Source organism: Chlamydotis macqueenii, chromosome 2 (assembly GCF_036417535.1).
Source record: "Chlamydotis macqueenii isolate bChlMac1 chromosome 2, bChlMac1.mat, whole genome shotgun sequence".
NCBI lineage: Eukaryota > Metazoa > Chordata > Aves > Otidiformes > Otididae > Chlamydotis > Chlamydotis macqueenii.
The window spans coordinates 50772749-50787716 of record NC_141557.1 but is presented as its reverse complement, the minus strand read 5'-3'; the positions used below and the strand labels follow the sequence as shown (position 1 = coordinate 50787716).

Genomic DNA, 14968 nt, shown 5'->3' with positions numbered 1-14968 from the left:
GCACTTTTCTCTAAGTAAATTAAACTTCCCAGTCCACTGTATGTGGAATGAGGCTAGATAAAAGAATATCTAGTTCTCTGTCATCATTATTAAAACTTTGTATTTATGCCATTATCCATGAGGGAAGAATTTTTTTGCCCATACAGCTACATTTTTTAGGAATAAGAAATACATCTGTGCATGTAATTTTGATTTCAAAATTTCAACAGTCTCCTTCAGATTTCTACCACTGCTGAAAACACATAGCTGCCAGTAAGCTCCATCCTAGCTTCACAAACTGGCTTCAAGTATTCTATGATCTCAAAGGGTCTGTTCTGATCTCTTGACAGAAGATGTGGCTATGCAGCGTAGTCAGCAGGTACTCCATCTACAGAAAGTGAGAAAAGTCATTAACATCCTCCTTAAGGCATGTGGAAGTGCTGTATGAGCTATGTCCTTTCTCCAAGGAAAAGGGACAGGCAGAAGGAAAGACTGGGGAAATAAACCCTGTTGGAGGTCAGAGGACTGAACAGGGAAAGAGGCTAAAGGAAACTTCACTTGGAATAGAGAGAGAAATCCAGTAAGATTTCTACATCCAGTCACTAGTTTATACATGTGCTTTAAAAAAAAAAAATCACATACAGTCCTTAAAATGCAGAGTAAGTATCAGTTATATGAGAATCAGATCAATTTGGATTTAAAAAAAAACATCACCAGGAAGAAAACAGCCTTGTAACAACTTCCAAATCCCTAGCTCACATAGAAAAGAGCTTCTGGAAGAAATCTGAAAATCTTGACAGCTATGAGATTACATCCTTCATCTCACACATCTGATTTTACAAAAATAAGGATGTTACATTTTCCTACTTAGTAACTCTTGAGATATTATTTTCACTACGAAGGGCTGATCAATTGCTTCCAAAGAGGCTGACAAGGTAACAATGATACAGTGAGATCTGTAGTTTCTTTGGACCCTTGGTTAAGCACAACAAAAAGTTCTAGGCAGCCTTTACTGTTCAAACAAAATGGATACAAATACAATTATTAAGTTCTTGCTGCTGAAGTTCTCATATTAGCAACACAACAAAGAACAGCCAGTTTCCCTGAGACAGAAAACTGATGCTTGAAATCTCAAGATACATCTCCAGAGAGAAAAATTACCATAAAATTTAAAGCATGTGTGTAAGCTATTTCCCCAGATGCTTCCACTCTTCCAGACGCAGTCTTGACATTCTCTGTGCAAGGATGGTTCTTGAGCATTTCATTTTCATGGTCACGGCATGAATATCTTCAATTGACACGGTAAGGTCTTAAATCAGCTGCACTAATGTCTTTTCCAAGGATTCTGACATACAATTTGGTATTGGTTTCTTCATCCGTCTCTGGTGCTTGGGTTAAAATACTTAAGATGCTATGAAATCTCTCTCCACTCCTGCACTCAGCTTACAAGGTGATATTCCTCAACTTTCATCTTTCATATTTATTATTGAGGGCCTTGCTTCTCTGCTTGCCATGACCAACATATAATGGTAACTTGAGGAATTGGGAGGGAGCCTGTCAATAAATTATCTTTCAGTCATCAATAAATCCCCAACCTTTTTCGTATGGCTATTCAAATCAACAGTGTAGAGGTGAAAGAGCAAAAAAACCCAATGAGCATTACCACTTTCAGAGGCACACATAACACTTTCCATCCTCCAGTAAGCTATTTTGCTCTCAATGGAAAAGCAGCAGAACCCAAGCTCACATGTCCCTGCTTCACTGCCACTCCCAAGTAACAACTGCCCCTGCTGCGGTCTCAAGCCCAAACATTCTGTGGGGCAAAACATAAACACTTCCTTCAGAAAGTACATGCTAAATTACTCACCTCCCATCCTCCTCCATTTCCCCAGTCATCCAGCCTCTAGGAACTTGAGGACAGTTCACGTAAGCCCACCAAGGCCCAGTTTAAACTGTGATCCTCACTTAAACTTTTATGCAGCCCATGTAGGACTAACCCTGCTATAGCTGCCCTACCGTCGGTGCCCAAGGCAACCTACAGAAAGCCAGCAGAGGCAGGATCCTCTGTTGGCCCAGTGTAGACACGGCTTGAAATAGCTGGTGTGTGTGAAGGAGAGAAGGGAAGAGCCCCTCCACAGCCGCACACCGTCTCCTCCTCTCACTCCAGCTCTGAGCAGTCCTTCCCTCCCATATGCCTCTCTCACAGCCAGTCTCAACGTGCACTGGTACATCTGGTAGCAGGATCATTTTGTCAGATGCTGGCCAGTTACCTCATGTGCTAAAAATAGAGACAGGCAGCAGCGACTGACTGGCAAATGCCTTTTTAATGGTGACTGACGTATTCAATCAAGACAATACATGAGATGTAAACTGCAAACAATGAAGGACATTTGTATATGGACAGATGAGATTAAAACAACAAAGCACTCTGGCTTTGCTTACGAGGTGCATATGAAACACTCCTGCTGGTCTTTTCAACCATGGTGCTATTTAAATTACAATTACTTAAAGCAAACCAACAATAATACAAGCTCTTCTGCTACTCTAAGAAAGGCTATAAAAATCTCATTGTCAGCTGCATCATTCATCACGATAACCTCATTTCAACTGAAACAAAATCTCTGAGACATCACCTCCCCTCCTTCCTTCCCTTTTTTATTTGCCTATAATAAGGTCTATAGTCTGGGGAGCGCTCGGGCTGAATTCCATGCATTGTGATTCACAAAATGAAAATCTGGTATTATATGCCCACTGACATTCACATCAGCAGCAATTCATGCAGCAAAAAGCCATATGCCATGCACCTCTGATTTAACTGTACTACAAAAACATATCCTAGAAAGAAGAAATAAAAATACAGAGACAAGAGTGGTTCCCAGGATCTGATTATTACCCACACTTTAAGACAGGAATGACAGGGGCAATATCACAAAATATGTTGTTTTGGTGACAGCTCTAGTCAGGTTATATCATTTCCCTTAGTGACTAACACACTCTACATGCAAGCAAGGAATTCTTTCCCAGTGCAAGAGGTTTCTGCAGAGTACAAAAAAAGCGGTTAGCACAGATAACCTACACTCAGTGTTTCTCCTCTGGTTATCAGGCTTTCCACTCAATCATCTTTTTGAAGGCTGAGATGTTTATTGGTTTGATCAGCACCCACAGAGATGAAAATGAAGAGCGCTTTGAAAATATGAAGTACCAACAGTTTTAAAAATTGCCATCTCCAGGGTGTTAAACAGACGCAGATGCATTCTACAGTAACACACAGACTTCATTAGAAAGCTGGGGGATAAAATCCACGCTGCCGATGATGGCTAGGTTTTTCACAAATAAGAGATTTCACTGCTGAAACCAACAGTAGCTTTCATCACTGGGGAAAGGATAAGACAAACAAGTTTCTGAGCAACGAATGGATTATACTAAAATACTCTCCTCCTTTTTTTTCTTAAAAAAAAAAAAATAACAGATGTTTTGTTGAGACACCCCTTCCTCTACTTGATTTTTTCCTGAAGAATCCATCTCTTTCTTAGTGTACCCATCCTGGCATACAAATGGGCAGAATTTCAGCTTTAAAATGCCTTTCCTTTTAAGCCTATGTCCTCCATGAAATCATTGCATATGTGATCACTACAGAAGGACAATTCAGCTAGGATAATAACTAGATGTGACCCTGCTACTAAAGACTTTCAAAGCCTTCTGGGAAAGACAGAAAACAGTAAAGATACTATTTTTAATGAAAAAAAAAAAAATCTCTGAACTAGAAAAATAATTCATAAACTTCAAAGTGCAGAGAAAGTGCAAATGTTGCTCCTTACTGCTTCACTGTCCAGACTAAGTACTTATATTTCACAAATTAATTTTTTAAAATGTATTTGCATTCTTGACAATGCTAGTTAAGATCGAAAAATTTTCAAAAGGAAGCAATCAACTAGATTTAAAAATGGAATACTCTTGTTCAGTTCCTTTGAGCTTCACAGATCCCAACCTTTGGGGTATGAATATCTAAATTTAGATTGGATTTTTACAGACTGATGCCTCAGTAAGTGGAAGACTGCATCTTCAGAGTCTTAAACACTCCTCCTCAGGCTCCTGCAGCCAGAAGCAGCAGATGAGTGATAAACTGGCTTTGACAAACACAGTGGGACACATTCAGAGATGTGACAGGTGTAGATAAATGCACAGAGACAGAGAAGACTAAACAGAGCCATTCTCAAATGAGCAGCCAATGAAGGAATAAACTTGCAACATCCAGGCCACAAAAAGCACACAGGGAACACCGATCAAATGCTAGGGAAAAGTCTTAAACAGGCTCTCCCTACATCACATTAAACTGCACTGCTTAAAACAGACCTTTCTTAAAGAAACGGTTGCTAAAGGAATAGACCTGACAACCTTCCTGCACCCAGTTCTGCTCTTCTTGGAGATTCCCACTGTATTTGGAAGGCGATTTCTTCCTTCAAATAAAAAAAGTCACATTTTCTGTGTAAGCTATGAAGCAGACTTGCAAAATGTTAACTGCTATACATTTTTTCACAAATTCATGCATTACACAATTAATGAAACAATATATTTATAGCAATTATCTGTTTCCAATAAAAGTTAATAAAGTGCTAATGGCCTCAGGTGTGAAAATGTGGAATTTAATTTGTGCTAATCTGCCTAAGCCTGGGGAATACTGAATTAAGCCTATGTGAGAATAATTTATTTGCAGTATCCCTGACTGATCTAAACAAAGCAGTGCCAAGGGAATGTGCAATAAAGCTAACAGAGAGGCGCAATCATTCCACTAGCCTGGCGTTTCCCACAGGTAAAAGGTAAACAGAACAGCCTCCCAAAGCTTCTCTCAAAGAAGTTAAATTCATCTGCTTCAGACTGGCGAAAAAACACCCGTAAGAAACAATAAATGCTTTGGAGAGCATCTGTGAAGGGCTATTTATCGTCTCTTTCCCTGCTTATCATTGAAAGGAAAAGCAAGTGACAGACAGATTTACAGACCGACCAAAGGATTTTACTTTCAAGTTTATTTGAATTAATTTTTCTCCTGTTTGAAGTAATGGTTCTTCCACGCTCCTGGAGCTATCATTTGCCATCCTCCTCCAAGCATCCCTGTGAGAGGATGGGAAAGAGGGGCACAGACACAAAGGAAACAGCGCCTTTGGGGCTGAAGCGGCTGCTGCAACCTGGAACTGTCACAGGGTGATGGAGGAGGCTGGAGAAAACAGCCAGACAACCTGGTTCTGTTTTTGATCCTGCCACTGCTTCACTGCCAAGGCATTTGAGCTCTGGGTGCCTTTGCCCCCTTCATGGAAAACAGGGTTTATCAAGACTTGGCCAACTCTGTAACAGGCAGAAAAGTACAGAATATTGTTAGTGTCACCAACGGGGATCACTTGGGTGTGCTAGGAGACCCGCTCCTCCTCCAGCTGTGCAGCAAAGCCCTGAGACTTCCAGGTGAGGCATGCAGCCACCATGGCAAGGACCAGACCTAGGACAACAAGGCTGCAGTCATGGCGGCATTTTGGACAAGATGCGTGCACAGTCTGCTCCTGGAGTCTCTCTGATTTGTACAGGACCTGGCAAAACCGGTGACAGCTCCTCTGCCACACTGCTGCTCTGACCCTTTCCAAACAACCCTCTATATCTTTGCTTCCTCATGGGTAACTCACACTACCTGATGGTGGTGTTGGCCCGTAACACGTTTCTACAGAAAACACGACTCACACAAACATGCTCCTTAAAAGCCTGCTCTTGAACATCTAGTCGTATTTCGAACCTAGCCTTACACAATTATTCAACCTACAGCTGCCAAAAGTGTGACAACACCAGAGAAGCTGAGAAACCTGTGGCCTGGCATTTCCAAATCATCAGTGAGCAAGGAAATGGTATTTTTCATTTTTATGTTATGCTTGGTTACCTTTTCTGTTATCTTGTCACAGAGCAGGGAAAAATGTTCACAGGGTCTGAGCATGAGCAATAAACAAACATCTTTCATGGTTATCAAATGCTCAGTGTTTGCTTTGGTGTTTAATTACAAGACTCACGTAGGGCATTTATTGTTTGCATCTGCTGCCACTGTGAACAATGTCTACTCTACTGATTACCATACAAGACAGTTTGTTATGTGTATACCTGTTAGTGACATATATCATCACCTTGCTGAGCAGACCTCAGTCCTGCATGGGGATCCGGTCCTGCGGCTTGGCGCGTCACTGAAACAGCCAGATAAAACAAGTGCAGTTGCTCAGGGTACCCAGGTTTGGCACTGTGAAATGAATGCGAGCTTTGCCAAAATGCTGAAAACCAGAGGTTTTGGGGTTTTCTGAGAATGTTTTTCTTACTACAAAATACATTTTCATAGAACATTTCAAAGCTGGTGTTTTATACTATGATGATCTCAAACACATGACCAGTGGGCAAAATAAAGAACTAGAGCTCTCAGTAATGAGAAAAATGCATCGGTAGCATCATTAGCCAACTGCATCCCAGTTTTCTATTCCTGAAACCTGTAGTTTTAGTGAATACAGTAGATTTTGTTTTCAAGTATCATGCACCACAGGACTTCTGAAGTTTTTCAGTTTTGGCATCCCCTACTTAACTTGAGCCATCCTGAAACGATAATCTGTGTCTTGTTACAACTATGGCCATCTAAAAAATCTAAAAGCCACTATCATTTTGCCCATTCTCTACAAAGCATCTTCAAAACCTTGGTAGGTGAATCAAGTAATTTCATCTTTTTCCTTCCACACTGGGACTGGAAGCAGCAATTTTTATTCTTAATTTTTTTTTTTTAAGATGGCACTACACTAGGGACAGAATTAGCAAATTGTTCATATTGTTCTGCAGGTCTAGTAAGACAAGCTATGGCTGGCCCTGCAATTAAAATAATCCATTTGCTGATCCTTCTTCCTATTAGCATGTGAACTTCAAACCTACAAAAAATAGCAGACTGAAATCTGCACTTAAGCACAACCAGTGGGGATCAACAAAAAAAAATTTACACTGGGAGTATGCCTCCATTCAGCCCCATGGAAGGAATTTTACAGTGGAGCAGTAACCTTGATTTCCACCTACCATCATGTTAAAAATAAACAGAAAACCCTACATGAGGGAAAACTGACTGATGGACACCTATTTAAATGGGCAGGCTGGTGATGAAGGTTTCTAGACGCTGGAGTACGAGATAACCCAGTCTAGCTTTCTTACAGTCAGCATCAACTCCAAAAATCAATACACAATGCTTTCTTCTGCTGCAATGAAACATACAGAATTATGTAAAGCTTGGAGACAAGATTATATTATCGAAGTCATAAACCATGCTGCCTGCTCTCAAATGACTGTGGAGGACAGAGCTTGCAAAGTGTCCTTTGATCATCTGTAGGCTCAAAGAAAAACAAAAAGGTTTCAAATGGAATTGTTGTCACTTGCATGTCTCTCGATCCAACTGCATCTTAATTTCTCTAGAAAACTCACTAGACATGAATTATGTATGTCTTAAAATGTTATAAAGGCATAATATAAGCTTAGCTGCCTCACTGAATTATTCTATTCAGACATCTATCAGCATATTGAGAGACTGTAAAAAAGGTTTTAGGTCTGACAGTATCACACTATCACCATAGAGATCCAAGGAGTTTTTCTACTGCAAGAGCTGACAAAAGGTGTCTGTTTTAATGAATGAGAATCGGAGAGACAAAGCATGGGATCATAAATGTTTCACTAAAACACCGTAAAATTCTTTCAACTATGAGTAAAGTGCCATTTTAATTATTTTCTTAAGCTTTAAAAATGAACAAACCTACATGAAATCTCCACAACATGGACTGAGGAACCACGATGGTGCAGTATGCCATTTTGTCATCAAAAGAAAGTCTTAATCTGATACTTGAAAAATCCTTGAGAATTGGCGCTGAAACCTGAGGGGAAGTATTCAATCACCTCACTTCTTTCAGCACCTATCATTCTCCAATGAGGAGGAAATAAATCTCTATATGTGCACACAGACCTCCTACAGCCCCTAGATGTAGAAGCTATTGTGATTAATAAAAAGTTTTAAATTAAACAAAAAGCTCCTTTCGTTCCATTATGATTATAGATCAAAGCAAGTGGATTAGCTTTTTAGCAGAATCTCCAGGTTCTCAAGACTTACCATCCAACACACTGAGTGTCCAATTTTGTTTTGGAGATTTTGAGGGAGGAAGGGAAGAAGGAAGAAAATGAATGATCCCATCAGCCAGGTGGGTAGTAAACTGTAGCAAAGTGGTGTTTCATACATTACCATGACAATCAAGTTATTGAAACTGAAAAATAGTAACACAAAGAGAGGATAAAAGAGAATTTTTCCACAGTAACTAAGCTACCGCATCTTGCGAGGCCTGCTTTCTTCCCATTCACTCCTGAAAGCAGGGGCTGAATGTTCCCTGGGTCCACATGGCCTTCACCTAAGTTTTCAAAAGTAACTGCATAGTGAAAGTACCCTTAGCACACAGGAAAGACGGAGAAAGAATACTAATACGTCGTGATCACCAAAGCCTCTTGCCAGGTAAGGATTAAAAACGGTGTTGTTCAGTGTGGCAAAGACATCAGCACTGGCAGCTGTCACCCACCAACCAGATGGGTAAACCTTGGGTACCACTATGTAAAATATCATCCCCCACAAATCCAGAAGTGCTTCACAAGCCCACACAACAACATAGTTTGCTTCACTCACAGATCCCTTCAGACATTTATCAGCTGAGTAACGCACATCACCATCACATGTCATTTCAAGTGGATAAGAGCACAAAAATCTCCTTATGACTAAAATAAAGGATTTGGATAAGCAGAATATAATTACTGAACTGTTAAAAATGAGAGTCACAAGAGTTGAGTACTCCTTCCCCTTCACAAAAACAGCTAAAAAATGAAGAGTGATTTCCAGAGGCAGAGATCCTGGGTTCATCTCTCATGCACCACAGAATCACTACCAGACACAGATCCTGGTAGCATGATGGCAAACGCTTCAGATCTGCCCCACGGAGTTAAGGATCACATGCAGTATGATCTACTGCCCACCTTGCTGAACCTGAAATTAGTGCTGGGTGAAGCCACAGGATTTTCAGCCACAGAAACACAAACAGCAAACTAGTCAGATCAGAGAAGAAACTTCTTGATCTTTCATGAAGTTTCATAGCAATATCTAATACTGAAAAGTAAATTTCTTTGGAGCTTTTTTAGTGTTATCTGGGCTGTTGCCAGAAACAGGACTGTTTTTCCTGAACCTCCTAGGACTATTAATAATATTCCAACTCAAGTTGTGGGAAATTAGGTACACAAAACCTTCTTCTACTGAGACAGAAGGTCTGTGACTAATAGGCAGTTGTCAATAATTTTTTTTTTAAAACAACCACATATTATGAAGTAGTCTTTAAAAAGTTGTTGCCTTTTTAAGCCCTTGATTTTATGTTTCTATACTGTTCAGTGAATTATCTTGCTAATGCTCCTTCTGCACTCCTGGACCATTAGGTAAGAGAATCATGTCAGAAATTCCATGCAAAAACAAGCCTCTGGGTCATCTAGCCAGACTAGCATGCATTTTGGACTTCCCTTCTCTATTCTGCCTCGGCTTTGGTACTGCTGCCAACTATCTTACCTAAAAGAACTCAATAAAGGTTATTCCACACTGTATCGTAAGGATTCACCTTCACCCTGCAGTGGAAAATGGACATTTAGGCCGTTTCAATAACAGATGGTTCCAATTAGAAGTTAGGCACAATCATTCTTACTAGCTCTCAGATAACATTTGAGTCTGGTGACTTCAGAGCACTTATATGGCACATGCTGACACAGTGCAGCAGTCTTACTTTTCATTCTCAAGCAACGGCTCTATAACCAACATCTAGTCTCAGGGAGAAGCTCAAGGTCCAGTCAAAGGATCCCAAAAAGGATAAGGATGCCAGCTGGCCACAAAAGCATGAGTTCGTCGTTCTTACAAAATGCCAAAGATATTCTTCAGCCTCATGGTAAACTAGACAGTTAAAATAGGATGCCTAGGGACCAGCAAGACAGATAGCCCTGTTCTCCATAGCTTTGCTGATAGTCATGAGATTGGCTGAAACTTTCAGAATTCTCTCTTACAACATAAAAAGTGCAATACTGAGGGGTTATTTTGTTGTATTTTTTTGTTTGGTTGGTTTGGGGTTTTTTTTTTTGTTTTAGTGGGCTAAACTGCACAGCACTTTGTCAGGATTGTGTCCACTCTTGAATATTTTATCACTTTTGTGCTCATATGAAATGAAAGAGATGCACAGAATTATCACTGCAGTACTCTCTTTGCATTATTTACAACCTTGGAGGCTGCAGCACTTCAGCATAATATTGCTAACATAAAAAGGCAGAATTTCCCCTCAAGCCAGGTTTTTAGTTTCACAGTCTGCAGTGCAACATGATTGAAAAAGGTCTATGAACCTCCCTTATACCTCCCATCCCCCGCCCTCACTTTCTAAATACCGGCGCTCTGGTGTGCAAAGAATCTGAATAGACAAAACTCCACAGCGTTCAGCAGAAGGGGGATTAGTAAATCCTTCTGCCTCTAGGAAAGAATACATGGCCCTGTTTCACCATCCTGCCCAGTTACTCCCACCCCACCCTTTTTCTTGCCTTGTTAAAGTCCTCTGAAGTTGCCCTCATTTCCTTCCATGTCTTGTTCAAGAGCTGAATGCAGATACAGAAGAACTCCTCAAACGATCTGTCATGGGTGAAGAACATGGGATGGAAATCGTTGCAGGTCTCACTGGCTAAAAACAGAAAAACAAGGTGGGTGGAATAAAACAAGTACAGGCAGGAGCTTCAAACAATAAACATAAAATACAGTCAGCCATAAAATTTAGAAAACATTGTAATTGAGTAGAAACCCAGTTCTAGTAGCAAAGGATGTCAAAACATTATCCTGAAAAGCCAGTCTTGGTCTACAGTCGTAAAGACAATGAAACACTGTATAGAGCAGGAGATGAGCAGCAAGAACAAGAGGAAGCAACTCGCTGTTTGCCTTAATATTCTCTTAAGAGGTGTTTTGTTCGTGCCAAGTTTTGTTGCTCAGGCTGGGACAGGGAGACACAGGGAAGAAGCACAGGACCCCTCATCAAAACAACCTCCTTCCCCACTGCTAACAGCACGTACTGTATGGCCTGCTGAGAACCAAACACCAAACCCCATCAGTCGCAAAACAGTATTAGATTAATGTACACCCTGAAATGTGAAGCTCTGCTGACACAGCAGATGATCTACTGTATTGTACATGGATATGCCGCAGAGGTAACCAGAGAAATCTAGACAGACATATAGACGAGAATGTAACTGATTAGATTTGTTCTTTCAAAATAACTGGAAACAAAAGAAATGGATCTGCTGTCATCTGTCCCTTATCTGAGATGGGGAAAAAAAAACCCAAACCCAAACTTCCTTTTTTAAATCAAATACTGGCTTTAAGGAAGGAAAAAATAAAAGAATACTATAACAATGATCCCAAAAAGGAAAAGTACAGTTTGGTAAGACTGCTGTGAATCTCCTTTGGATTTTCAAAAACTAAGAGCTGAAGCAATGCTGACCTCTGGGCACATCTGAGCAACCTGGGAATAGAAGGGGCTTTAGCAAAGGACTGAAAAGCATCTTTAAACTCTGCCGTGACTTGCAGTGCCTCCTCAGTAGGTTACATATTTATGTTCTTAATAAACAAACAAACAAAAAAGTCAAGTTGACTAAGCCTTTCTTCATGCACCTAGTCCCTAAGTCTCTCAGCTTCAGTTTTCACCTCTGCATGAGTGCTCCTTTGCACTTTTCCAGCAGCCTCTCACATGCCTATACAGCAGCATCTTCCCTTACTTCAGATTAAAACCGCCACTGCTTAGAAAAGCTTCCTCCTCTGCAAGACCAGCAGAATTATCAAGCATTGGGATAAATCACCCTTGTCCTGAGGCTAGATCACCATCTGACATCTGCTTTCTCTCAGTGGAACTGGAGAAATTAGAATTAAGACTCTTTGCAGGAGAACGTGACTGGCTCAGGCAGGCTGACTCCCTGCATCAGCTGCAAACACTTGGTGCTGGTGGTACTTCTAGCCACAAAACCGCCCTTTCTGTGTCTTTAGTTACCTCTGCTGCACCAGCAGCTCTACCATAGGAACGCGAGTTGTGCTTAGAATCACTTGAACCCTCAAAGAAAAAGGGTTTCTGATCTTTCCCAACATGCAGTATTCTAACGACAAAGCAAAACTATGAAGGTTAATTGTCAATTTGAAGCTTAATTTTAGCATCAGATTTACTAAGATCTAATCAGTTCCTCAGCTATGTAACGAGGATGAGAGTTAATTTTGGAGCACAGGTTTCATTCTAATCAAATAAACTACATTTACTTGAAAGGATGTGCAGCCAAGGGGGAATTAGTCAAAGCAGAGACCTATATTTATGAGGCATGACTCAATTCCTTTAAAAGAATAAAATGCCTCAGGCATGGTTTTCAGAGCACCTTCAGCTTCCATTCATTCCACTGGAGCTGCAAGGGCTCAGCACTTCCCATAATTAGACCTTCAGCCTGTAATAACGTCAGAGACACAACACAACAGACTCTCAGAGGGCACTTGTCTTTAAGTCATGAAATACTATAATGATGAGAAGAAATAACACCAAGCAGAAGAATGCAGCCAGTACCTCTGCTGTGTAAATCACAGCACGAAACAAGGCAATAACCCTCGACACACACTGGCCTTTCTGATCCTCCTCAGAGCCTGAGCTTATCACTGCTCCTGCTCATAAAATCAATAACTCAAAATTAATGGAAAGGCTAGGGATTCTCAGAAACTTGATCATCAGTTCTAACTCATGCTTCTTATGATAATCAGCCCCAAACTGTATCTACTATGTTGACTGTTCTGCATGCAGAATCAGAGGTGCCACTTCTTCCCCACCTTTTTTTTTTTTTATAACTAGGCAACATACTGTGCTTTATGCCTTTTCAGTCTGAAAATGAAAGAGTAAAAATCACTGTTATTGATATAAATGGGGAAAGTAGGCCTATTAGAAAGCAGGATCAATGTCTTAAAGCACAAAACAAATCCTAAGAAAAATTCAAAATCAAATGATAAACAGCTTCCTCAAAATTCCCACCAGCACCCATACGGCAGAGAAAAAATAAATCCATACTCGACTTCAAAGTTAGCTTTTTGTATGTCTCAAAAATTCTATCCAAAATAATACAATTCAATGGAGAAATCACAAATTAAGCACATTAGCAACGTTTACATTATAGCATATCTACATGCTCCAGCCTGAGTGTTTAAATATCTGATGAAAGACAATCCTTGGCCCAGTACTTTCTTTCTCCTATTGACACGTAAGATACGGATGAAGGAAAAGGCAGTACTGTGTTCCTAGTGGTCTCCAGACCAGGCTAAGACGGAGTCACAACCTGCGGTCTTACCCCACTCTCTCCAGCCTCAAGTCAGCATCTCCAATATCAGTGCACTGCCTGTCTCTGCGGAGTGGGCAAATTTAGAGGCTGCTCAGTTTTACTAATTAAAAACTTCTAGCATTTACTGTTTCACTAACACGCAACCACTGACTGGTTCTAAACTGAAACAGAGGTCCAGCATTAGAATAATTTGGGGACTTCCTACATAAGAGCTGTGCAGAAAGTTCCTGCCCTTAAGCCCAGCACTCTCTAACTTTCATTTTCATGAGCAGGGACTAACCACATTTATAACCACACAAAAACACACACACGGCTGCAACACAGGGACACAAATCATCATGATTATTTAATAACACCATCAAGTTTTAATTACGCCTCTGTGAGATCACCTTCGAAAGGCAAGTCACAGATGTCTGGCCTACATAAATCAGGTGAAGATCTTGTTGATTTTCCTTTCTTGGCACAATTCTCGGAGCTGTAGATCAATGTGCCACCTCCCAGAATTCAAGTAGTCCTTCAAGCTTGCAGCTGATCTATAGCTGTGACTTTGAGGAAGAAGCTTAGTTCATTTCTCATCATAAATTGCAGTAGCAAAAAAAGAGCTAATTTCTACCTGGGAGTTTGCGTCATTCCTTCAGTGTATATTTTTAGTATCTACCCAACACAATTTTATCTGTGAGTTCATTTCCTAAATAACAACAAAGACATTGAAGCATTCCAGACTGTTTGAGCGGTAAACAGATTTGATATGTTACATTGTTCCTCTGTGGATTAGCAGAAAACAACAGGAAAAAGAAAAGAAATTGAAAAAGAAGAATTGTATCTTCATTTTTTACCCTGTCTCTAAATGCCTTTTCCCAAGAGAAACAACATCCTCAGGGGCTAATTTCTTCTAGCTATATTGAGAACAGTTAGGTATTGTGTTGGTTCTTGTCGTGGTTTTGTTTAGTAGGGGGTGGGCCTAAGGTGGTAGCTTCTGTAGGAAACTGCTAGAAGTCGCTCCCCTTTGTTCAGGGGACTTGGCCAGGCCTAGGGCGGACCCACTGCTGGCCAAGGCCGAGCCGATTGGTAGCAGAATGTCTCGTGATAATGCCTCTGCGATAACGTATTTAAGAATGGGAAAACAGAAAAAAAAAAAAGAGAGAGAGAAGAGAAGATGTGAAGAAGCTGAGCGGGGGCAGAGGCGCAGAGGGGGAGGCGCAGGCCTCATGGGCCTTGGAGGCCTCACCCTCTGGCCTCTCGCCAGGCAGCCGACTGGGCCCGACTCGGTCCAGCCCGGCTGCAAGAAGTGGAGAGGAGATGAGAAGTAGAAGTGAATAAGATGTAAAAAAAGATCCTGAGAGACATCTACCAGCCTGTTGTGAGGAACAGCTGCAGACGCCAAGGTCAGTGAAGAGGGAGGGGGAGGAGTAATGCGGCTCCTGGCCAAGATTCCCCTGCAGCCTGTGGTGACGACCATGGTGGAGCAGGTTGTCCCCCTGCAGCCCATGGAGGTCCACGGAGGAGCAGAGATCCACTTGGAGCCCATGAAGGACCCTGTACCGGG

At 41.1% G+C, this 14968-nt stretch overlaps 1 protein-coding gene across 5 annotated transcripts in view; it reads right to left on the bottom strand.

Moving 5' to 3' along the window:
- The window catches only part of ELMO1 (engulfment and cell motility 1), a 317094-nt gene that overhangs the window by 95835 nt on the left and 206291 nt on the right, over nucleotides 1-14968 (bottom strand). For all 5 annotated transcript variants that reach the window (XM_086742954.1, XM_086742955.1, XM_086742953.1 and 2 more), the window contains one exon: nucleotides 10618-10754. In XM_086742954.1, the coding sequence (XP_086599080.1) occupies nucleotides 10618-10754 (137 nt within the window). The remainder of the gene's footprint in view (nucleotides 1-10617; nucleotides 10755-14968) is intronic.